Source organism: Mastomys coucha, unplaced genomic scaffold (genome assembly GCF_008632895.1).
Source record: "Mastomys coucha isolate ucsf_1 unplaced genomic scaffold, UCSF_Mcou_1 pScaffold21, whole genome shotgun sequence".
In the NCBI taxonomy this organism is placed as follows: domain Eukaryota; kingdom Metazoa; phylum Chordata; class Mammalia; order Rodentia; family Muridae; genus Mastomys; species Mastomys coucha.
In genome coordinates, this window is record NW_022196904.1 from 71,129,371 (window position 1) to 71,153,306 (window position 23,936).

A 23,936-nucleotide genomic window follows, 5' to 3' on the forward strand; every position below is an offset into this window, starting at 1 on the left:
CTCTGATGAGGGGTTTTGTTTGTTTTCCTTCAACTCTCTTCTTTGTCCAAGGCAAGGCTCACGGGTGAAATTATATAGCAGAGCTGAGTAATGAAATTCCAGAGACCTAGGGACCTAGAAAGTCCTATGGAGATCATGAAAAAGGAGTGGCTTGAAGAATGGACCGCTGAGACTCATGAATAACCTGACTTCATAAACGCTACACATTTTAAAACTTGTATGAGATTGGCCGTAGCTGGGACCATCATTCCAGTATCAGGCTAGCCACTTGCGTGGAACATGCAAAGGACAGATCCAAATACTACAGAAAAGGCCTTGAAAATGGGCAGACACAAAAACTACAACATCAGAGGCTTGCAACTACCTTTGACTCTCACTCTAGGGGATCCAGGGTCATGTCTATCATTTACCACATCTCCAACTTCTGGAAACTGTTCCTCCTCCTAGCCATACCTAGGTCCTTTGTTTGTTTTGTTGTTTTGAGACAGGGTCTCACTATGTTACTCTGAATGTCTTAGAACTCATTATGTAGACCATGGGGGGCCTAAAACACAAAAATCAGGGCCTGGAGAGAGATGGTTCAGCAGTTAAGAACACTGACTGTGCTTCCAAAGGACCTTGGTTCAATTCCGAGCACCCATATAGCAGCTTACAACTGTCTGTAATTCCAGAATCTGACATTCTCACTCAGACATATATAATGTACATTAAAAAGAAAAAAATACCAAAAGTCAGAAAACTCAGAAATCTACCTGCCTCTGCCTCCCAAATGCTGGGATCAGAGGCCTGTACACCACATCTAGATAAATAACATGCATTATATGTGAGCAAATATAAAATACATCTAGGCTTGGCATGGTGAATTTGAGGCTAGCCTGGTCTACATGTGAGTTCAGGGCCATTTTGGGTTAGGTGGTGCTATGATTTAAAAAGAAAAAAGCAAGCAGAGAGTAAGATTCTGTCACCATTCTCTGCAGCAGGGCCGCCTTCCAGCTGTTTAGGAGAAAAGAGGAGTAAGAAGGAAAACACGTGATGCTTAGCCAGGGATTAAAGTTATTGGATAAGATTTACAGAAATATATACACAAAAGAGCTTAATTCCAGTCATTATGATCAGATAAAAAAGTTAAATTTGATAAGTTAACTGCCATTGACAAATGCTGTAAAAGCTGCCACTGCAAATCGATCAGCTTTCTAGAAACATGCGTCAGACCGTCTCAGTTACGCTGGGCCAGATGTCTCTGATGTGAGTGTGCTCAAAGCAAGGCTGGAATTTCTGCACGTGTGTGCGGCAAACAGAAGAAAAGGTAGACAATGTTGCCTTGAAACAAAAGATTAAAATCGCCTTGTTATTTTAAATGATAAAGAAAAAGAAAGTTTAAAGCTCACCATGATCTACAAGGAGACACAGATTTGCAAGAAGCTAGGAGACAAATACCAGGAACTTCTCTTTTTCTTTCTTTTTTTTTAATTGGAGAAAGAGGAATGTTAGCTACGGAAAAATACTAGTTCCAACAGTTTCTAAAGAAAGAGGAGGAAGTCTAGAATATACTCCAAAGAGCAAAAAATCTTTCTTGTTTGATGCAAAGACAATGACCATGTACCTGGGCGAGAAGGGGATAATGTTATGGTATCATCACAGTAGAAGGCACTGTGGTGGAAAACAAACAGAAAAGCCAGGTAGCAGTCCAAAGGGGACTCATGGCAGCTATTGGGGGGTGGGGCTGGGACTGCTGAAGATGGAGAGAAATATCATGGAAAGTAATCTTGGGAAATAATGAGGTGGGGAGGGGATTGGGGGGGGGGGAGAAAAGAGTGCATCAGAGAGGCCAGAGAATGAGTGGACCTTTATTCTCTGAGAATTTAAGCAGGAAGAGGTGAGACAGGATGAAAGTAAAAACTGCTGATGTTGTTTGTAATGGAGAAGCTTATCTGATACCACCCGGGTTTGCTCCACACAATTAAAAATTAGATTTATTATGCACATGTGAATGCTTTGCTTACATTTTGTATTGCACCATGTGTGTGCCTGATGACCACAGAGTCCGAAGAGGGCAGTGGTGGCACACGCCTTTAGTCCCAGCACCTGGGAGGCAGAGGCAGGCAGATTTCTAAGTTTGAAGCCAGCCTGGTCTACAGAATGAGTTCCAGGACAGCCAGGGCTACACAGAGAAATCCTGTCTCAGAAAGAAAAAAAGAAAAAAGAAAAAAGAAAAAAGAAAAAGAAAAAAAAAAAGAAATATGTTGTTGGGACTGGAGAAATTGCTAAATTGCTTGCCACACAAATATGAGTACCCTAGTTCAATTTTCAGTGCCCACTTAGAACTGCTGGGCATAGTGTCATATGCTGGTAATCCCAGCCTGGGGGAAGCAGAGCCGTGGATTCTTGGAGTTCACTGGTCATTCGGTGAGCCCAGGTCCAAGTAAAAGACCCTGCCTCAAAAATCAAGGTAAAAGTTCCTAAGGGACCATACCCTAAGTTGGCTTATGGCCTATGTGTGCACCTACACACACACACCTGTGCACATACCTATGCACACCATTCACAGAAATATATTGTTTGATCACACATTCTATTTCTTGGAAGGCTCTGCCCTTGTAGACATGTAGAGAAGTATTCATTCATCGACCATATATTTGTTGGTCTCTAACTCTAACCTTGACCTCTACTGGATCGTCTTTATAGCGAAGGCCTGTGGATTAGTAAACGGATATGCACATAGGGTAAATAATTGCCACAAAGTATGAGGGTGTGAGGACGTCTGTTCGCTGTGTGCATAGGATATGAAGTCACTAATGCTTTAGAGGGTTGTGAGAAGAAGGTCTACGGTCCTCAGAGGAGAGAGGAACCATGAATAAGATATTCGGGGATGAGAGCGGTTTTCCAGGTATGCAAGGATCAGGATCAGTATGTCTGACAGAGAAAAGACATGCAGAGCAGTTACAGTCAGTACAGTAAGTTAGTGTTAGGTTGAGGGACCAGAGAGATGAACCCAGAGATACTGGGACTCTTGTTCAAGTTAGACCTCATTTATCACATAAGAGTTTATCTTACTTCTACTTTTTTGAGACAGGGTCTCACTGTGTAGCTCTGGTTGTCTTGGAATTGACTCTGTAGACCAGGCTGGCTTTAAATTCATGCCAATCCACCTGCCTCTGTCTCCTAAATGCTGGAATTAAAGGCATGCTGTGCCACCATGCCCAGCTGAAGAGTTAATTTTTTAATTTTCATCTTATATTAAATTTTTGATGAGTATGTGTCATGTGTACATAATATAAAATGAAAAGATACATAAGAGGACTGGAGTGATGGCTCAGTGGAGAGATGGCTCAATGGAGATTGGCTTAGGAGTGTTCTTATAGAGGCCCAAGTTCAGACCCCGGCATATACACTGGGCAGCCCACCTGTAACCCTGACGCCCTCTTCTGGATGTCTTAGGCATTCCACTCAAGTGCACATAACCATATACAAATACATCTTGGTTGTCAAAGAGAAATTAAAGAACATTTAAGTTAAAAATTCTTGGGGGCTGGTGAGATGGCTCAGTGGGTAAGAGCACTGACTGTGTTTCCAAAGGTCCTCAGTTCAAATCCCAGCAACCACATGGTGGCTCACAACCACCCGTAATGAGATCTGATACCCCCTTCTGGTGAGTCTGAAGACAGCTACAGTATACTTACATATAATAGTAAATAAATCTTTGGGCAGGAGCAAGCAGGGACTGAGCGAACAGAGTTGACCAGAATGAGCAGAGGTCCTAAAAATTCAATTTCCAACAACCACATGAAGGCTCACAACCATCTGTACAGCTACAGTGTACTCATATACATAAAGTAAGTAAATAAATCTTTTTATAAAAGTTAAAAATTCTTCATTTAGACTACTGATATTCATCAAATATGAATATTTCCCCCATAGTCATACCACCCATTCAAAAGTCTGCATTTAGTGAAGAAACTACATTTTATATATTTTGGATACATAGAATTTAAACATTGATATTCTATTGTTGAGATAGGGTCTCACTCTGTAGCCTTAGTTGGCATGGAACTCTCTCTATAGACCAGGCTAGACTTGGTTGTAGAGACTCAACCTCTGCCTCCAGAGTGCCAGGAGAAAAGGCATTTGCTACCATACTTCATTTAATTTTTGTTTGTTTGTTTGAGGTTTTTTTTTTGTTTGTTTTGTTTTTGTTTTTTTGTTTTTTTGTTTTTTTGGTTTTCTTTTGAGACAGGATTTCTCAGTGTAACAAGCCCTGGCTGTTCTGGACTGGCTTTGTAGACCAGGCTGGTCTTGAACTCCCAGAGATCAGCCTGCCTTTGCTGGGATTAAAGGTGTATGCCCTAGGTCTGGCATTTTGTTTGTTTTAAATGATTTTAACAATTATTTTTAGTTGTGTGTGTATGTAGGTATGTGTTCATGAGTGTAGGTATACTGGAGGCCAGAGGCATTAACTTCCCTGGAGATGTAGTTATGGGTATTTTTGAGTCACTCCATGTAGTGCTGGGAGCCAAACTCAGGTTTTCTGCAAGAGCAACAAGGAGCAACAGTGCTGTCAACCATTGAATCATTTCTGCAGTCTTTAATGTTTTTCTTTTAAAAACAGAACAACATAGACTTATTATTACTAAGGAGCAGCGAGACAGAACTCCTACAGTAGAAGGTTCTCCAAGGGCAGACTTTCAGTTGTTTGACTTTTGTTTCTTTATGATGAGCAATGGCAGTGATGCCTCCTCCTGACCTCTGTTCTGTTTCTCTACTATCTCATAGTAGAGAGTTTTATTTCTAAATGATGATCATTGTATAGTTAGATCTCTCTCCCTCACACGAATGCACATGCTACTTATTTTCAGACCAGCTCTTCCTGTGTGGCTCCAGCTGGCCTGGGATTCACTAAGCAGAGATCTGTTTGCCTCTGCTTTAGAGTGGGAGATCGGAGGTTTGGGACAATCATGCCTGCCTGTTTGTTTTTGAAATAGGGTCTCAAGTATCCCAGACTGCCCTTAAACTAGGTGTGTAGCTGAGGAGAACTTGAACTTTTGATTCTTCTCCGCTAACTCCTGGGGCTAGAATTAAGAGGCATCACCATACCTGGATAATATGGTGCTGGGCACGGAACCCAGGGCCTTGGCTGTGCCCTTCCTGGAGCATTCTGCTCTTTGAGCTATGTCTACAGCCTGGCTCGTGGCTTGCTCTTAAGAGTGACATCATCAGAGAGCTTATTCCACCTGCCGTATTCCTGCCTCATTTGTTCATACCGTCTGTGCTGCTGAGCGCTCAAGCATGTCCCACTGACGTTCTGAAAAGTCCTCTGAAAAGTCCACACGGCCTTAGTCTTGGTCCCAGGATTCCATGTTCATATAAGATAAATACATTTGGTGCTTCCCACTGTTTGTTTGTTTGTTTGTTTTCTCAAGACAGAGTTTCTCGGTGTGGCCCTGACTGTCCTTGAACTCACTCTGTAGACCACCTGCCTTTGCCTCCTGAGTGCTGGGATTAAAGATGTGAGCTGGCTTCACACTTTATTTTAGTTAATTATTATCCCCCCTCCATAGTGTGTGTGTGTGTGTGTGTGTGTGTGTGTGTGTGTATGTCTCCGTGTGTGTGTGTGTGTGTGTATGTGTGTGTGTATGTCTCTGTGTGTGTGTATATCTGTGTCTGTATGTCTGTGTGTGTGTTTATGTCTGTATGTGTGTGTGTGTGTCTGTGTGTATGTGTTTATATGTGTGTCTGTGTGTGTCTCTCTGTGTATATCCATGTGTATGTCTGTGTTGCGTCTTTGTATGTGTGTCTGTGTATGTGTGTCTATATATGTATGTCTGTGTGTGTCTGTGTGTCTGTATGTATCCATGTGTGTATGTGTCTGTGGGTGTGTATGTCTGTGTATATGTCTGTGTGTGTGTTTATGTCTGTATGTGTGTGTGTGTGTCTGTGTGTATGTGTTTATATGTGTGTCTGTGTGTATGTGTGTGTGTGTGTGTGGGTGTGGGTGTGTGTGGGTGTGTGTGTGTGTGTGTGTAGGTCTGAAGACAGCTTTGGGGAGTTGGTCTTGCCTTCTGTCCTGTTGAACTAGGTTCATTCTGGCTTTCTGCCCTACTCGCAGCACAAGTGCTCTTACTCTGGGAGCCGTCCACTGTTGTTCTTTAAGGGTGGCTAGCTGATGCTGTGGTGAGAAGTGAGAGGGCAGCCTAGTGTGTGGGAACCTAGCACAGTGCTCCACATCAGCAAGTGTAGAGAGACACCGGAGGGTGTCATTCAGAGTTCTCCGACTCTGGGTTTGAATGACGCCCTGTTATTTCCACATGCCTGGTAATTCTGCCAGATGCTATCCTTGAAGCCATTATCAACACACATTGTGACATTCTCTCAATTTACTGTAATTCTAAGTCAGGTGTTACATACGAGAAAGACAAGTCAGCCTGGTGGTTTGTGCCTGTAATCCCAGCACTCAGGAGGTTGAGGCAGGAGGATGAAGGCCTGCCTCAACTACAGAGTGAGTTTGAGACTAGCCTGTGCTGCATATAACCCTGTTTGAACCCCCTGCTGTCTACCTCCCAAAAGATAGAAAGGAAGGAGAGAGGGAGGCAAGGAGGAAGGAAGGAAAGGAAGGAAGACAGACAGATAGGAGGAGGTTAAGAGGGGAGGCAAATGGAGGTTCTGGGAGCCCTGGGGCAATGACAATATCCTCCACATGATAGAGGAGTCACTTGGCAGGATCAGTCACAGTCTCTCAAGACAGGCAGGTTGCTTCAGGGAGAGGTCAGAAGGCCAGATGGGCCTGGGTTCTTGATATTTTTTAATCTAGTTTCTGGGATCAGTACTGGGGCTTTGAGTTCTTTTGGGTTCTCAGCATGACTGAGGAACCCTGTGGCAAGATTTTCTGCAGAGCAGCCCTGGATGCAATCAGGGAAAACTGGGGTGCCAACTGCACAGAGACCAACATGCGCAGTTAAGGCTGTGCTTTTAACCATGTGTTTTCAGGCTCTGGAGTCCCCAGCAGCCCTGGCTCCTTCTGTGTCTGCCAGCAGCAGCTCCGATATTGTCTCAGTAGATCACAGCAGCTCTGGAAATCAAGGGGTCACGGTGCCCATGGATATGGAAACTCAGGAAGATAGGAGGACGCTTGCTGATGGGAGAACCGGAAGCAGGGAGAAAACACACACAGATGGAAAGCTGCAAGCGGATGGGAGGACTCAGGGAGATGGAGCACACACTTCGCCGAGGACACAGGCAGATGAGAAGGCACCGATGGACATTGTGATACAAGGAAGTGAAAGACCACAGTCAGACAGGAGTTCATGGAAGGATTTGGTGACACAGAGAAGAGCGGATACGCAGGTAGGACAGACGCAGGCAGGTGAGAAGTGGCAGCAAGACCCAAGAGAAGCAAGGATACAGGAAGAAAAGGAGACACAGTCAGCGGGCAGCATTCCCACAGCCTTCGAAACCCAATCAGAGCAGCCGTCTGTGGCCAGCCTCAGCTCACTGCCAGGAGCTCTCAAACTCTCATCATCAGAATGCTCTAGAGAGCCCCAGGCTATAGAATGTATTGAGAAGAGCACAGAAGCATCTTGTGTCCAAGAACAATCTGGCAGGATGCTGCGGTCTGAAGAGCCAGCCTTCAGAAGCCATGAGGACATGCTGCTAGGCCCCCCACCAGGGAACTATACGTACCCACCACAGTTGCCTCCTGAGGGGAACCCAGAGCATTTGGGAGGAGAAACCCATCAGAGGCCAGAGTGGTTAGGTAAGGCCAAGCAAGAGGACAGCCTGTCTCAGTGCCCCAAGAAGGAGCAGCCCCAGGAGACCCTGTATATGGATCTCTCTGGTGGGCATTCAAATAGCTTGAGTCAGGAAGTGCCCAGCATGCCTTCTCTTCCTGGGACGGGCCTAACCAATAGTCTGCAAGAGGAGCTACCCAGCACCACAGCTTCTCAGCCTATAAGCACCGATGTCCCCCTTCCCTCCAGGGACCAGGACTTGCTGAGTTCTGCTCCCACTCTGCAGCTGGGGCCAAGGTCCCCCACTCAGAGTCACCCACCAGAAGCCATGGCTACTAGTAGTGAGGGAGCCTGTGCCAAGGAGCCAAATGTGGACGGGAGGTCCTCAGGTACACGGAGCTGTGACCCTGGCCTAATCGATTCCCTGAAGAACTACTTGCTTCTGCTGCTGAAGCTATCCAGTCCAGAGACAAGTGAAGCCAGGGCAGAGTCCCAGGAAGTGACTGCCACCGGAGGCTTAACTTCCTCCTCCACTCTGGTCCCCACCATGGAAGTGGCTGGGCTGAGTCCCAGGACATCGAGGCGCATCCTGGAACGCGTGGAGAACAATCACTTAGTGCAGAGTGCACAGACCCTGCTGCTGAGCCCCTGCACCTCCCGCCGCCTTACTGGCCTCCTGGACCGAGAGGTACAGGCTGGCCAGCAGGTCCTGGCTGCTGCCCAGTGCTCCCGGGGCCCATGCCCCAGCCCTCTCACCATCCCTGCCATTGTGGTGGGTGAGGAAGGATCTGCAGCTGGTGAGGGAGAGGATTCCAGGGAGAGGACTTCCCAGGAAAGTGACAAGAAGGGCCTGCTAGAGGAGGTGGATGGGCAAACAGCAGAGAACAGAACCCAGGAGCCCTGCCAAGAAGCAATTCCAGGGGAGGCTTTGACGGGTCTCCCTGCAGCTACACCAGAGGAACTGGCTCTAGGGGCCCGGAGGAAGAGGTTCCTCCCTAAGGTCAGAGCAGAATCAGATGGAGAGGCAAACAAAGCTGAAGAAAGGGAGAGCCCCACGGTTTCCCCCCGGGGACCCAGGAAAGGCCTGACACCTGGGTCACCAGGGACTCCAGGGCGGGAGAGACGTTCCCCTACCCAGGCCAGAAAGGCCAGCATGTTAGAGGTGCCTGGGACAGAAGAGCCTGCAACGGGAGATTTGATCTCCAGACCCAAAGACAGTGGCCTGGACTCAGAACCTGCAGTGGATGAAGTCAAGCAGGAAGCTCTGGCCAAGCCAAGGAAAGCTAAAGACCTGCTAAAAGGTGAGTGTCGGGAGGGGAGGGTGGGAAAGCTGCAGGGAACATAGGACCCCTTGTGAGCGCCACCCCATGATAGGCACCTCCCTGCCAGGAGGCAGTAGTTCCTTTAGGAACAGCACTTTAGGAGCTCTCAGAAAGGCCTGGCTGGTGCTTGTTATCCTTGAGTTCCCCAGGAAGGGAGATGACAGTGGCAGCAGCCGTGGCACTGTGAGTGAGGGGTAAAGGCCTGGGAGAGATCTAGTGATGGGCGAGCTATTGTAGGACCTTCTTTGCTCCCTGAATTCCAGTAACTAAGGCAGGAGACTGAAAGTTCAAGGTCAGCTTGGACTACATAGGGAGACCCTATCTGAAAACCAAATCAAACAAGAACAAAGCATGCAAGTGAAGGCACTTCACTTGCCTCACTTGAAGCTCAGCACAGGCCCCAGCTTCAGGGGCCTCCTGGCCTCACCGTTATTTCTCCCTTTATAGACTTGTTCCAGGGTTATCCCATGGTCAAGGTAGGACTCAAAGGCAGATTCATAGAGATAGTAACAGCAAATGCAAAAGCCTTTCTTTCTTTCTTTCTTTCTTTCTTTCTTTCTTTCTTTCTTTCTTCCTTCCTTCCTTCCTTCCTTCTTTCCCTCCTTCCTTCCTTCCTTCCTTCCTTCCTTCCTTCCTTCCTTTCTTTCTTTCTTTCTTTCTTTCTTTCTTTCTTTCTTTCTTTCTTTCTCTTTTTCTCTCTTTCTCTCTTTGTGTTTGTTTGTTTGTTAAGACAGGGTTTCTCTGTGTAGCCCTGGCTGTCCTGGAACTCACTCTGTAGACTAGACTGGCCTCAAACTCAGAAATCCACCTGCCTTTGCCTCCCAAGTGCTGGGACTAAAGGCGTATGCCACCACCGCCTGGCTGCAAAAGCCTTTCTTGACTGCTTGTCGCTGTTGATGGGCTTAGCCTCAGAGTCCCTGCATCCTGGCTCCCCACCTCCTGCCCTGGTTTAGATGCCTACCCTTGGGGTGGGGGCACAGCTGGGTTTAGAATGTGCTGTTTTCTTTCAGGCTGTTCCCTAAGGATACTCAGGGATCTAGTGGGTGTGGCCAGAGAAAGCAAGGGTGGTAGGGAGTCGGCTTCTGTGTTGTGACAGATGTCCTGTTCTCAGCCCCACAGGTGATCCGGAAAATTCGGGTGGAACAGTTTCCAGATTCCTCTGGTAGTCTGAAGCTTTGGTGCCAGTTTTTCAACATTGTTAGTGACTCAGTCTTGACATGGGCAAAGGATCAGCACCCAGTGGGCGAAGTAAGCAGGAGGTAAGCAGTCTAGAAAGCACTGGCGCCTGACTGGGCTCCCCAGTTACAGTCATGCTGGGGACTGACATTTTGAACCTGTCCCCTCATTTTATCCTCACCCTAGTCCCAGTGAGTGAGTCTTTTATTTCATGTGGAGGTCAGAAAATTGAAACTCAGAGGTCTTAAATCATGGGTCTCAAGTCACACAGCAAGTAAGTGTCACCTGTGTGATTGAGGACCAGTTTCTGACCTGGAACCTCTCACCACCTTCCCAGGGCTCCCAGAGCCTGGGTTCCCAGCAGCCTGTGAGAGTTGGGTCGAAGGCCCTGGGTGATAACCCTCACGAGAAGGGTCTCCACTCTCTGCAGTGCAGGGGATGAGGGGCCAGCGGCCTTGGCCATCGTGCAGGCGTCTCCCATGGACTGTGGTGTGTATCGCTGTACCATCCAAAATGAGCATGGCTCAGCTTCCACTGACTTCTGCCTCAGCCCCGAGGGTGAGTGTCCTATGGATTTTAGCCTGCCTGGCCTTGCATTGTGGGAGGCAGCACTGTGTTGTGCAGGGATGGGGCTCTGCCTGGAGAGACAGCCTGAAGACAGCAGTACTCTCTTTTTCTCCACATAGTATTGTCCGGCTTCATATCCAGAGAGGAAGGTGAAGGTATGTTGGCCCTCTGGTAGGGGGCAAGTCTTCATCCCCAGGCCTGCCCTTTGCAGGGTTTCTGTCCTTAGGGGCTTACAATCCTTCCTAAATCTGCACGCTGTTTCTCTTTGCCTCCAGTTTAAGATATGGCTTGTAAGGGGTGATGGGGGTCTGGTATTTCTAAAGATTGTGGAGGAAGATGAGCTGGGGTGAGGGTGGGGGTGGGGCACTTAGCAGGAGTCAATGCAGCCCTCTGTCCTCATCAAAGTACTTGAAGAGTAGGACAACCACCAAGACCCAGAGTTTCTCACAGTGCTCTGTGGACTTTGGCATTAGTCACAGATAGTCTGCTGCAAGCCCAACAGCTTCTTAGCCCCTTGTTCACACATCCTGAATGTCTAGGAAAGAAGCATGCATTTTCCACAGCTCTTCGGATATATAACCTCAAGCTGGCTCTTTGTTTCAGAGTCAGCATTTCACTGTGTAGCCCTAGTTGCCCTGGAACTCATTATGTAGACCCGGTTGGTCTCAAACTCACAGAGATCCACCTGCCTCTGCCTCCTAAATGCTGAGATTAAATGTGTGTGCCACCATGCCTGGCTACCCCCAACATTTGACAAACACTTCAAGGGTTTGCCTATTGGAGGAGAGTTTGCTGTAAAGTCTCTGTGTTCAGTTGTCTGGTAGCATTTAATCTATCACACTGAACCACATCTGGGCTAGGCATGGAGGTGCATGCCTAGCCCAGCACTTTGAGCCAGAATCTAGAGAATTATCATATATTTCAGGCCAGCATGATCTACATAGCGAAATTACAACCCATCCCAGTCTATAGAATGAGACCCTGTCTCAACAACAACAAAATCAAAGAAACTAAAACCTCAACCAGATCAAGAACTTAGGAATTCTTTAATATCACCCAATGTCCACTTTCCCCAGTGGTGTTCATGCATCTGTTTGAGTCAGGAGCCACTAGTTAATTAGTCTGATATGTCTCCTATGTTGTCTAATATGTTATTGTTCCTCCCCCCTTGCTTGTTTTCTCTCTTGGCTTTCATTTGTCGAAGTCTCTCCCTCTCCCTCTCTCTCTCTCTCTCTCTCTCTCTCTCTCTCTCTCTCTGTCTCTGTGTGTGTTTGTGTGTGCTATACATTTGTGTAGATGCTAGTGATCAACTTTAATGAGTATTGCTTCTCAGGAATATTGCTCTTTTTGACATAAGCTTACTCACTGAGACCTGAGTCTATCCAATTGGGTAAACCCCAGGGCTCTTCCTGTCTCTGCGTCTCCAGTGCTAGAATTTACGGTGGCATACCATGACTGGTGACTGAAGTCAGGCCCTCCTGCTTTAGTGGCAAGCACTTAATGGACTGAGCCATCTTCCCAGCCCCTGTGGAATGTCTCATAGTCTAGCTCCTGTTCACTCTGTCCTCATGTACCAAATCCTTCCAACCATATGCTTCTTCCAAACTGATAATTAGAGTAGAAAGTTGCTTCAGACACAGGGGTGATGCTGCTTTTGCTTTGTTTGTTTGTTTGTTTGTTTTTGTTTTTCTTGGCCAGAGTAATCCACACACTAGATGTAGTGTTACATGTCTATAACCCTAACCCCTAGGAGGCTGAGGCAGGAGGATTATGAGTTCAAGGTTTGCCTGGGCTGTATAGTGAGCCACTGTCTCCAAAACCACCACCAATGGAGGCGACGGTCCAAGACATACTGTTTATTCCCTTCTCATCCCTCCCAGAAGCAGCAGTGTCACATCTACCACTTTTAGCAATGCCAACTGCACACTAAGTTCAGCAACCTTTTGTAAAGTTAAAAAATACTCTTCCCCAGCCCACTCTGTCGTGCGGTGACTCAGTGGGCACTGCCTATTGCCTGAGCCCACCATCTCAGGCAACTATAACATAGGGGTTTGCAATGCCACCATTCACGCTATAACATGGGAGTATGCAATGCCACCATTCACGCTATAACATGGGGGTATGCAATGCCACCATTCACGCTATAACATGGGGGTATGCAATGCCACCATTCACTGCACTCACTGAGAAGGCATGAGCACCGGTTGCCTTGACACAAACGTTCTAGGAGTAGATGAAAGTGAAGCGCTCGCTTTCCCTGTACTGACTACCTTCAGAATAATTAGCTTATCTCTGGGAGGCCTCTAAGGTGACTAGTGAGGCTTGGTTCTTTTTCTAGGGACACTGGGAGGTTTTTGGGTTTTTTTTTTTCAATTACCATTATGAACTAGTAGACCTTTTAATATATTTGATATGTTTAGTACCTTACATTAATTATTTTCTTTGTTGCTAAAATTTCTTCATTCTTAGCCAAATGAAATCCCTTCAGTTGGCTCTTCGCTCTTTTGACAAACCTCTGATAGTCTGCATTATTGTCTTGCCTTACAGTAGCAGAGATTGAACCCAGGGCCTGGCATATGCTGAGCAAGGGATCCCTCCTGAGCTGTCTAACCCCCCTTTCCCCTACCTTTTATTTTGAGACAGTCTCAGTAAGTTGCCTACACTAGCCTCGAGTTCACCCACAGTAACCCAGGCAGGCCTTGACCCTGTGTTCCCACCTCAGCCTCCAAGTACCTAGGATGAAAGGCCTGGCTTCCCAGGAGCTGATGGTCATGTCCTTGTATCCTGGTGCCATATGGTTTGGATCCATCCCATGTACTTCCTGTAAACCTTGGAACTAATCATTTCTTCAGGGAGCTCTGCTTCTGTTTACTGGGAAACAATGCCTAGGAGGCATTGATCTATTCCCTCAAAACACTTCATTGTAGGAGGTAATTCTGGTAATCCATGCTGGCTGCAAATGTGATAGAAGACACAGGTCTTCTGCAGGCAGGTACTGAGTATTTGCAGTGTGGTGGCCACCGTAGGTAGGAGTTCACTCAGATAGCTGCCCCAAGCACCCTACTATGTGACAAGGGAAAGCACCCTACTGTGTGAAGGGAGTCTCAGAGTTTTGCATCCCAAGAGCAATCTCAGATTAAAAATTGAGTGCAGTGGATAAACAGCATAGGGACTGTCTGAGCCCTGTCCTTCCCTCTGAACCCTGCATCACTGGAGGGAGGTGCGAGTTCCCATGTTTCTCCTGTTCTCTCTCAGTTGGAGAAGAGATTGAGATGACCCCCATGGTGTTTGCTAAGGGTCTGGCTGACTCTGGCTGCTGGGGGGACAAGCTCTTTGGGCGATTGGTGAGCGAGGAACTGCGAGGGGGTGGACATGGCCTTCAGAAGGCATCCCGGGCCAAGGTCATCTATGGGCTGGAACCCATCTTCGAATCTGGTCGCACGTGCATCATCAAGGTATCCAGCCTGCTTGTGTTTGGACCCAGCAGTGAGACTTCTCTTCTGGGCAGAAACTATGACGTCACTATCCAGGTACTGTCCCTCCCCTTCTCTGTACTCCATTATCTCTTCCCCTTCCCCATCTGGCTTCTTCTGGAAGCCCCATGTAAGATAGAAGCCACCTCCATTTCAAGCTTATGAAACTTCTAGGGTGGGTTTCAAGGACTGGCTGAGGTACAGCTGTGACTCCAGCTCCTTGGCCTCAGCGAACCATTTGGAACCTACTTTTCAAATTCCTGTGCGTAGGTGCATGCATGTGTGCGCCCATGCAGGAGACAGAGGAGGATTCTGGGTGTTCTGCTCTGTTACTCTTTGCTTTATTCACTCAAAACAGGATCTCTTACTGAACACACAACCGGGATGACAACTTGTGAGCCCTAGCAACCTGGGTACAGGATGGCACATAGCCAAGGCTGACCTTTACATGAATCCTTGGAATTTGAACTCAGGTCTTCAATGCTTGTGCAACAAACACTCTCACACACACACTGAACACTTTACCTTTTTCTGCGTAGTTCTGGCTGGCCTCAAATTTTCTATGTAGACCAGGCTGATCTTAAACTCAGAGATCCACCTGCCTCTGCCTCCTGAATGCTGAGATTAAAGGCATGTGTTACCACACCCAATTACATTTTTTTTAAAACGATTTATTTATTTATTTATCTTTATGTGTATGAGTACACTGTAGTTGTACAGATGGCCATGAGCTCCAGCGGCCACGTAATACATTGTAGCTGTCTTCAGACGCACCAAAAGAAGGCATCAAATCTCATTACGGGTGGTTGTGAGCCACCATGTGGTTGCTGGGATCCGAACTCAGGACCTTTGGAAGAGCAGTCAGTGCTCTTACCCGCTGAGCCATCTTGCCAGCCCTACATTTTTTTTATGTATATGTGACACCAAGAAAAGGGTGTCAGATCCCCTGTGAGTCTGGGAATCAAACCTAGGTCCTCTGGAAGACTAGTGAATCACAGATTTGATCTATCTCCCCAGCCTCTAAATTACCATTTTTGTAGCAGAAACCTTTCTCCTTTTTCAAATCACTCACTGAAGTCTTATTATGTGGAGTAAAAGAGAGTCATGTGGGTGGGAAGGATAGTTCCCCTCCCCCACTCTGCAGAGGGGTCCCTTGGGCTGCATTCCCTAGCATTAAAGATCCAGTCCACCCAGCTCAGAAACTACTTGGAAAACCTAAATTTAACCAAAAGCCCACAGCCTGTTGTTATTCAGAAGAGAGCCTTAGGCACAGAGAGGCAAGCCTGAACAGTGAGCCCTGCTTTGCAGTGGCCTGGAATTCTCCCTGCAGTCACCTGGCAGGAGCCTGTTCTCTCAGACAGGCATACCAGCCAACTGGGAGCTTCCTCAGTGATGAGATTCGGTTTCTTCTAATCCATAGGGATGCAAGATCCAGAACATGAGTCGAGAGTACTGCAAAATCTTTGCAGCTGAAACCCGGGCGGCCTCTGGCTTCGGAGAGGTGCCCGAGTGAGTATGCCAAAGGGGGCTTGGGAAGCATGTCTTCAGCTTGTGTAAAGCAATTTCACAGCCTCCCAGGCCCCTCGTGAGTTCCTCCCAGGTACAGATGGCCTCACAGCCACCCCACACTCTGCTCGGTGATCCTACATATGGAAGTAATGACATAAGATCACTATACACTTTAAGACTATAAGTCTCTCCCCTTAGTGCCCCCCATTCCCACCCCCCATTCCTTCCCATCACCTTTAGTCCACATTTTGCCTGTTGCGGGGCTTCAGCCACAGGCTCTAGGCTGGTTCCACTAGGCAGCTGGGTAAGATGAGGATGTGGCAGGTGGGCAGGTGGGTCAGTGTGGACTTTTGGCATGAGCTGTAAATGCCTGTGTGTGCCTGGTCTCCTGCTGGCATCAAGTCTAGCTGAGTCCCTTGAGTCCTTCCTTCAGGTGTTCTTTCTCTTTGCACACACTTTCCTCAGCCCTCACCCAAACACAGGCGGCCCTAGGGTGCACCAGGGTCTAACTTTAGTCCTACAAACCACAGAGAATGGGCTCGACTCTGAAGTCAGTGGCCATTTTCTATCCTCCCTCCATCCTCTATACTCAGAGCCAAGAACCCATTCCAGGAAGATCCCTTCTTTTAGGTAAAGTGAGAACAGGGTGTGCTCTCTGTGGCCACTCCTCCCACTCACCGCTGGGTGCCACTATCTTTAGGATCATCCCACTTTACTTGATCTACCGGCCTGCAAACAATATACCGTATGCTACCCTGGAGGAAGATCTCGGCAAGCCCCTGCAGACTTGCTGTTCCAGGCAGTGGGGCTGTGCTGGGGCCCCAGCAGCAGCCAGCAGCTCCGAGGCTGTGCAGAAATGCCAAACCTTCCAGCACTGGCTGTATCAGTGGACGAACGGCAGCTTTCTTGTCACAGATTTGGCAGGTATGAGGGTGGGGGACTCGCAGGTGTGTGACATGGAAGCACGTAGAGAAGGCAGAGCACAGAGCGTGCTCACTAGCTCACATTTATTCTCCTGTGTGTTTCATGGGGGTTTCTGTGTCTAAGACTGGACAGAGGCTGCTTTGCATGCATTCCTTAGTAGCCAAGTAGTAATGTAGTTACATTTAAAGGAGTCCAGACCCACCCACCAAAAATTTAAAAGATTTCTTTTGTTTTAGATTTATGCAAAGTTACATAAAATAGTTTTAATTTTTAGGACATGTCTTGCTATATAACCCCAGCTGGCTTGGAATATGTAGACTAGACTGGCTTCCTGTCTCCAAGCACTGGGGTTACAGGTGTCCCCAATGCCACCCTGTTCTCCTCTGCATCTAAAGAAGTACGTTCAGGCCACTTACAATTTAAAACAAAGTTGTTTTCTGGAGCACCTCATGGAATCCAGTTCAAAACCCACAGCCAGCTTTCCAGTACCTCCTTTGCCTGCCACTGTGCTCTTGACTTTCTCACTCCTAAACCTCCAAAACTCTCTACTACCATAGAGCAAAAGCTTTATTGCCATTCACGGTCCTGCATGCATCTAACCGTGGAATCATGAAGCCAAAGCAGGAGAATCTTGAGTTTGCTGTCAGCTTGGGCAGCAAATGAGAGTCCTTCACAAACACAGAGAAATTGTCATCCCAGCACTCTGGAAGGAGAAACAGAAGGATCAAGTGTTTGTGGTCATCTTTGGCTGAGCTACCTGAGAACTCTCTCTCTCTCTCTCTCTCTCTGTGTGTGTGTGTGTGTGTGTGCGTGTGCGTGTGCGTGTGCGTGTGCGTGTGCGTGTGTGTGTGTGTGTGTGTGTGTGTGTGTGTGAATCTAGGTGATAAACCAAGCCATTATTATTCAATATATTAATTCACAACACACACCTGTTATCCCAGCACTTGGAAACTAAGCCAGGAAATTATCTTGAGCTACATAGTAAGACCCTCTTGTAAACAACGAACACCAAAGCTCAAACAGATCAAGTCATTCAGTCTCTCTGGGTTGGAGCTGCCTTTCATCCTCTCAAATGGTGTCTTCATAATGCTCAGACCCTACATTTGGAAAGACCTCTTGCAAATTAGCATTCCATGCAAGTATAAGGGGCCATTCATATAACACAGAATGGAGTAAGTGCTGAAAGAACACAAAGTTAGAGTCCTCTACTCGGGAGCTTCTTAATGTCCCGGGATAGGCCTGCTGTCCCCTCTTGTACAACTGTGGGTTAGACCAGGATAGGCCTGCTGTTCTCTCTTCTACAGCTGAGGGTTAGACCAGGATAGGCCTGCTGTCCCTTCTTGTACAGCTGAGGGTTTGATATGAAGTGTTATTACGTTCACACAGCTCAGGAGCGATAGAGCTGAAGTGTAAGTCTAGAGCTGCCTGAGCCCCACATGGTTCCACCCTGGCAGACAAGGATCCCCAGCCTGTGAGGGAAAGGCAACTCCCTAGAGAGATGCTCAGCTTAGAAATGAAGAAGGAGGATCATAGGCCAGGGCCTGAGTGCTGAGACATGTGAGAGATCTTTCTCCTATCTCCATTGTGTCAGGCTATGTTCTCCAAGTCTCCCTTTACCTAGAAGGCTCCCTGGTTCTTAGAGCTCCCTGTTATGAGGAAGGAGAAAGTTTGAGTCCAGAGCCCAGGGATAACTCATCGCATGCTGGTCTGACCTATGAAGTTGGTCTTGCACAGTTGCTGCAGGACGTCCCTCTCTTGTCCCTCTCTCGGTGACCTTGTGCTGGAAACACAGGGTCCTGGGAGCTGCCAGGCTGGGATCAACTCCTCCTTTCCCCCCCAGGGGCTGACTGGAAGATGACTGATGTTCAGATTGCTACCAAACTTCGAGGGTGAGTGTTTCTTGAGGATAGAACGTCATAGAGAGTCATTCTTCTTGGGGTACCTCAACTCCTAATGACTCTTCATTCCTGAAGTGCTGGGCCTGGGCCTGTATAACACCAGTCACGTGAACCTGAAGTTATGTGACAACTGGTAATACCCTGGGGACACTGATCCTCCCTGCCCTATACCCCTGCCCATAATGCCCACACAAAAAGTTTCCTGCAATCCTGGGTCCTCTCCCACTTCTTTCCTCTTTAAGAAAGCTACAGAAGACAATACACACACACACACACACACACACACACACACACACACTCACACATTCACACACACACACTCACTCATTACACACACCAGCAAGGGTCCTGTAGCTACAGCTAGGTAGGGATGGAGGGTTGGGATGGGGGCAGACTATAGTAGACATTTACATTTCAATGAATGGCCCAACTGATGAATCTTATGTGTATATCAGGGTATAATGAACCTGTTCAAAGTTTGAGTTTGAGAGGGAGCCACCTGAGGTAGCATTCTGTCGCAACACTCAGGTGTCAGCCACCCAAAGCCAGCTACCACGGACCTGTGGCACAGTAGGACCCACTCAGCTCTTTTGTTTGGCTACAGATACCAAGGCCTCAAGGAGAGCTGTTTTCCTGCCCTGCTGGACCAGTTTGCCTCTTCCCACCAGTGTAACACCTACTGTGAGATGCTGGGGCTGAAACCCCTCAAGGGCCCTGAGGCTGCCCACCCTCAAGCCAAGGCCAAGGGCTCCAAAAGTCCATCTGCTGGCAGAAAAGGCTCCCAGCTGAGTCCTCAGCCCCAGAAGAAAGGCCCTCCCAGTCCTCAGGGCTCCAGGAGGAGCACTCCAGGCTCCAAGGCCACACCTCAGGCCTCCCAGGCAGCCACTGTTCAGTTACTGGGACAGCCCCCTGCCCAAGACAGGAGCTCTAAGGCCCAGAGCATGCGGTAGCCCCACCAGGAGGCTGGGGGGCCACTACCCAAGAGCAGACCAACCAGGAAGCAGCTTGAACCAGATGGAGACTTTTTTTTTCAATTCAGGACTAACCAGAGAAGGTGCCCAGAGGAGGCATGCTTTGGGGACCTCTCTGAGTAGTTTCACCTCATTGGAAGGCTTTGGGCACATGACCTATTGGCCTCTTCTATTTTCTTTATCACCCAGGGCTCCCAGGCCCCAAGTGGGGCCCACCTCCAAGTGCCTGGTGGCCTAGGCCCTCGTTTAAGTTTACACTTGCCACTGCTGGGGGCTCCTGAGTCCTCTGCATGAGTTCTGCACTCTGACCCTTTGCCCTAGTCACCACACGAGCAAATGTTGCACTCTGGGGCCCGGTGGGCCAGCATTTACCTTTTTACCCCTCCTTATCCTGGCTCTTTCCCTGTCCTCAGGGCACTAGACTTCCTGTGGGGTCTAGCCTTGTGCCTCTCAGGGTTTCGTCTCCTTTCAGCTTCTTTGCCTCATTCATCACAGTTTATCCTGCCACTAACCTGTCCTGAGTACCCCGGGCCCCAGAGCCTTCCCTCTGGAGCCTGTCACGTCTGTGTGCAGTGTTTTTTTTTTTTTTTTTTTTTGATGGTACATGTTGTCACTCTGCACTTACTTGTTTCCCATGCTGCCTTGCACACACGCCCATTCCCCACCCCAGGCTTTGAACCCAATTCAGTCTGTTGCCTGCTCTTCACTGGCGTTTGCTTGTTCCTTTGTCCAAGGGCTCCTTCCATCCTGACCCTGCATCCTACCCACCAATGTCTGGGTGAGGAATAGACATTGGCTTCACTCTACCTAAAGCCCTCTCTCCTGATCTCCCAGGTTCTCTGCTCAGGAGGAGGGAGGCAGCGTGAGAACCTGTGAACTGGGGCCAGGGATTAACTCTGAGGTGCCTTATGCTCTGTTCTGAAAAGAGTGAGGTTGCAGTAAATGTCACATCTCTGTCCTCAAGGACTAGAAGACTGGGACTGTCCCTCATTCGAAGGAAGGGGAGGCCCAGGGTGTTCCTGGAGGGTTGCAATCCATTCATATGCTTGTGTAGAGAAGAATGTCTTTATGTCTACCTCCAACCATTTGCTCTTGATCCTGGGGCTCAACTCTAGATACTCAGGTGTGGGTTCCCAGGGAATTTCTGTGCTGGGTCCAGCACCCTGGGCCCTTTCTAGTTACCCCTCCTTGAGACCTGGGATGGGGTATGTCTGGAGCTAGCCTGCTCCCCTTGCTATGCAATAAAGGCAGCGACTGTGTGTCCTGTTTGTTGCCCTCATGTGGTGTGATTATCGATTAAGAAAGGTCAGGCAGGCTCTCCGTTGTCCCTGGGCCTGGGCCAACATGGATCTGATCCATGTTTGGCTCCTATCCTGAGGTTCAGTCTCAGCTGTCTGTGGCCACCTCTGGATGGTCAGTGCTGAGGGGCAACTGAGCTCATGACTCCTGCCCTGCGGCAGGGTGTCTGAGAACTCAACCCCTTTGGAATTAAGCCTTTGATTTAGAAGAGGAACTGGAAGGGATCCAAGAAGGAAGAGCAGAGCTAGCTAGGGGCTCAGCAGAAGCTCCCTCATCACTGCGGGTCACTGCTGCAGCCACCACTGCAGGAGGAGCCCAGCAGGAGAGCATCTTTCTTCCACCTACTTACCGGGTTCTTTCCTCCTTTCCAGCAAGTGCTCATGACCTGCCCTATTCCACCCTGCCCAGCCCTGGGCCTTCCTGTGATTGACACTTCCCCTTCCAGGGGCATGCTTCTAACTTCTACCGTCTCTCTGCTTAGGGGACTCTCTCCTTTTTCTTCCTCCCCCAGCGTGTCCCCACTTATAGCCTGAGTATCCAGTGAGAGTTGTGTCATTTTTATTTTATTTTATTTATTTATTTATTTATTTTGGTTTTTTTCTAGTCAGGGTTTTTCTCTATAGCCCTGGCTGTCCTGGAACTCACTCTGTAGACCAGGCTGGCCTCGAACTCAGAAATCCACCTGCCTCTGCTTCCCAAGTGCTGGGATTAAATGTGTGCGCCACCACCACCCAGCCCATTTCTATTTTAATATTATATGTTGTCATGTATTTAGTTCCACTACTGGTGGAAATGTGGTTATGTTTCACATGACTATTTAGAAGGATGGGATGGAGTGAAAGCTCATGTGTTGAGGACATGGTTATCAAAAGACTGTGGTGTTGCAGTGAGAGGCTCAGAAAGCCAAGACTAAGGCTCAGACAGACACAATCCTAAGAGCAGCATGCTTCACTTAGGACCCGCTGCAACAACTGCCTGAAACTAACACTGGTGATGGCGATCAAGTTATTTCTCCTCAGGAAAGAGTCTATAGGGAGGAGGACATCTGTCATGGTCCACCCAGAGCTGGCCAAGCAGCCTACACTGTCCTTGAGACTGAGGCTTCTTCAGCTGTCTGCTTGCCTTGTTGGTCCCAAGTAAGAAGGAGTTTCACATGTGGCACCATGGGAAGAACTAGACATGGTAACAAAGCTGTCTAGCCTTGGAGAGTAGTGATGTGGTGGTACATGCTTGCAGCCCTAATGCTCAGAAGTGTGAGGCAGGAGAGTACTGTTCAAGGCCAGTTTAAAATGCATAGTGATGCTACAGAGCAAAGGCTTATCTTGTATAACAGAAGCTGGGGCTAGGAAGATGGCTCTGCTCAGCAGGAAGAAACATTCGCTGTGTAATTGTGAGGACCTAAGTTTGAATCCCAGCATACATGTAAAAAAAAAAAAAAATGGCATGCACATGTTGGTGGTAACCAACAACTCCCTAATTGGACTTAAGACCAACCCAACAAGAGGCCACCTGTGCCTGGTACTGGAACCCCAGCTAACTGCCAGTGTTAGAGCCATCATGGTCACTGGAGGAGAATCTACATCCAACCACTAATGTGCATACTCCCTAACAACAGCCTGTCCTTGTAGCCATAGATGAGTGTCTTCACGCATCATCAAGGAAACTTCTCTTAGCATCAGACAAAGAGTACTACAGAAAACCACAGCCAATCAAATTGCAGAGTTGTGGAGCCCAGTCCCAATGAATAGATACATCTACAAAACACTCCTAAGTCTAAAACTTAGGGAACGCTGTGGAAGAGGAGATACGGCAGAGCCAGAAGATCAGGAAGGTTGCTATGAGCTTGCGTTTCCTAGTAACATCAGCAGCTGCACCTGAAAGTCTCACCAACATGACAGCCCGAAGGCGAGCTGAGCAGGCAGGACACCAGTGCGTGTGTCAAACTGTGTGGTGAAAAGCCCATTGAGACCTCAACCCTGCACAGAGGACTGTAGGCTAGGCAACTGAGGCTGCCGAGGAAAGCTGGGACTGAGAGGGGTTCTCTTCCCCAGGGAGGAGCACACCGACTGGTGGTCTAGTGCCCAATGGTCAGCGCTAAAAAAAACATACAAGTACACAATATGGATACACAGGTTTTGTTTAAGAATATGCATGTACATATATACACATATACATATATGCCTACAATAACAATTTATGAGAAAAAGAGGCCATGAATTTGAAGGAGGAGGATGGGGAGGGATACATACATAGGAGGGTTTGGAGGAGGGGAAGAGAAGGGAGGAATGTTGTAATCTCAAAGAATGTTGGGTATAGTCAAAAGCACCCATCTGTAAACCCGGTTCTTGGGTGCGGGGCAGAGACAGGAATCATTGGGGCTCATCAGCTTCCAGCCTAAATCCAGGTTCAGTGAGAGACCCTGTCTCAAGGGAATAAGATGGGAGAGTGATGGAAGAGGTCACCCAACATCATCCCCTGGCCTCTGCATGCACATGCACAGGTGCATACCCCCAGACACCTGAACAACCCCCCACAATTATACAACTAAGAGTGCTCTATTGTGTGGCATGCTGGGGTCACCTGGCCCTTTGTGGCTTCACGCTTGCCACTGTCTCTGGGCAGGAAGAGCCTCCTACTGCTACTAGAGACCCTGGAGTCAACAGAGCTTACAGATAATTTCTAAATGGCGAAGGAGGTAGTGGTTGCTCCCTTCCACACAGCCTCAGGGATGCACTGTGCAGGAGGAAGGACCTTACCCTGGAACTGAGGCCTAGAGGAGATGGCGGAGTTATAATAGGAGAAGATTATATAGATTTCTGAGATGAGGTAATGGCCTTTACTCACTACCATATATCCAGGCCTATAGTGAAATATGTTCCTATGAATTCAATCAGCTGACAGTTCTGACCAAATTAAATGTCCTGGTTGCATGCTAAACCTCTTCAGTTCCACCAAATTCCTGATAAAGATTCTGAAAGGAAGCTGGGCAGTGGTGGCTCATGCCTTTAATTAATCCCAGCACTTGGGAGGCAGAGGCAGGCAGATTTCTGAGTTTGAGGCCAGCCTGGTCTACAGA

General features: G+C 48.1%; 1 protein-coding gene across 2 annotated transcripts in view; it reads left to right on the forward strand.

The window, feature by feature from the left end:
- The window catches only part of Alpk3 (alpha kinase 3), a 49,435-nt gene extending 28,595 nt beyond the window's left edge, over positions 1–20,840 (forward strand). For both annotated transcript variants that reach the window (XM_031387169.1, XM_031387170.1), the window contains 9 exons: positions 6,982–9,022; positions 10,155–10,302; positions 10,650–10,777; positions 10,906–10,941; positions 14,042–14,316; positions 15,680–15,768; positions 16,469–16,692; positions 18,533–18,581; positions 19,195–20,840. In XM_031387169.1, coding sequence (XP_031243029.1) covers positions 6,982–9,022; positions 10,155–10,302; positions 10,650–10,777; positions 10,906–10,941; positions 14,042–14,316; positions 15,680–15,768; positions 16,469–16,692; positions 18,533–18,581; positions 19,195–19,540 — 3,336 coding nt within the window. In that variant the 3' untranslated portion in view covers positions 19,541–20,840. The remainder of the gene's footprint in view (positions 1–6,981; positions 9,023–10,154; positions 10,303–10,649; positions 10,778–10,905; positions 10,942–14,041; positions 14,317–15,679; positions 15,769–16,468; positions 16,693–18,532; positions 18,582–19,194) is intronic.
- The last annotated feature ends 3,096 nt before the right edge of the window (positions 20,841–23,936 follow it).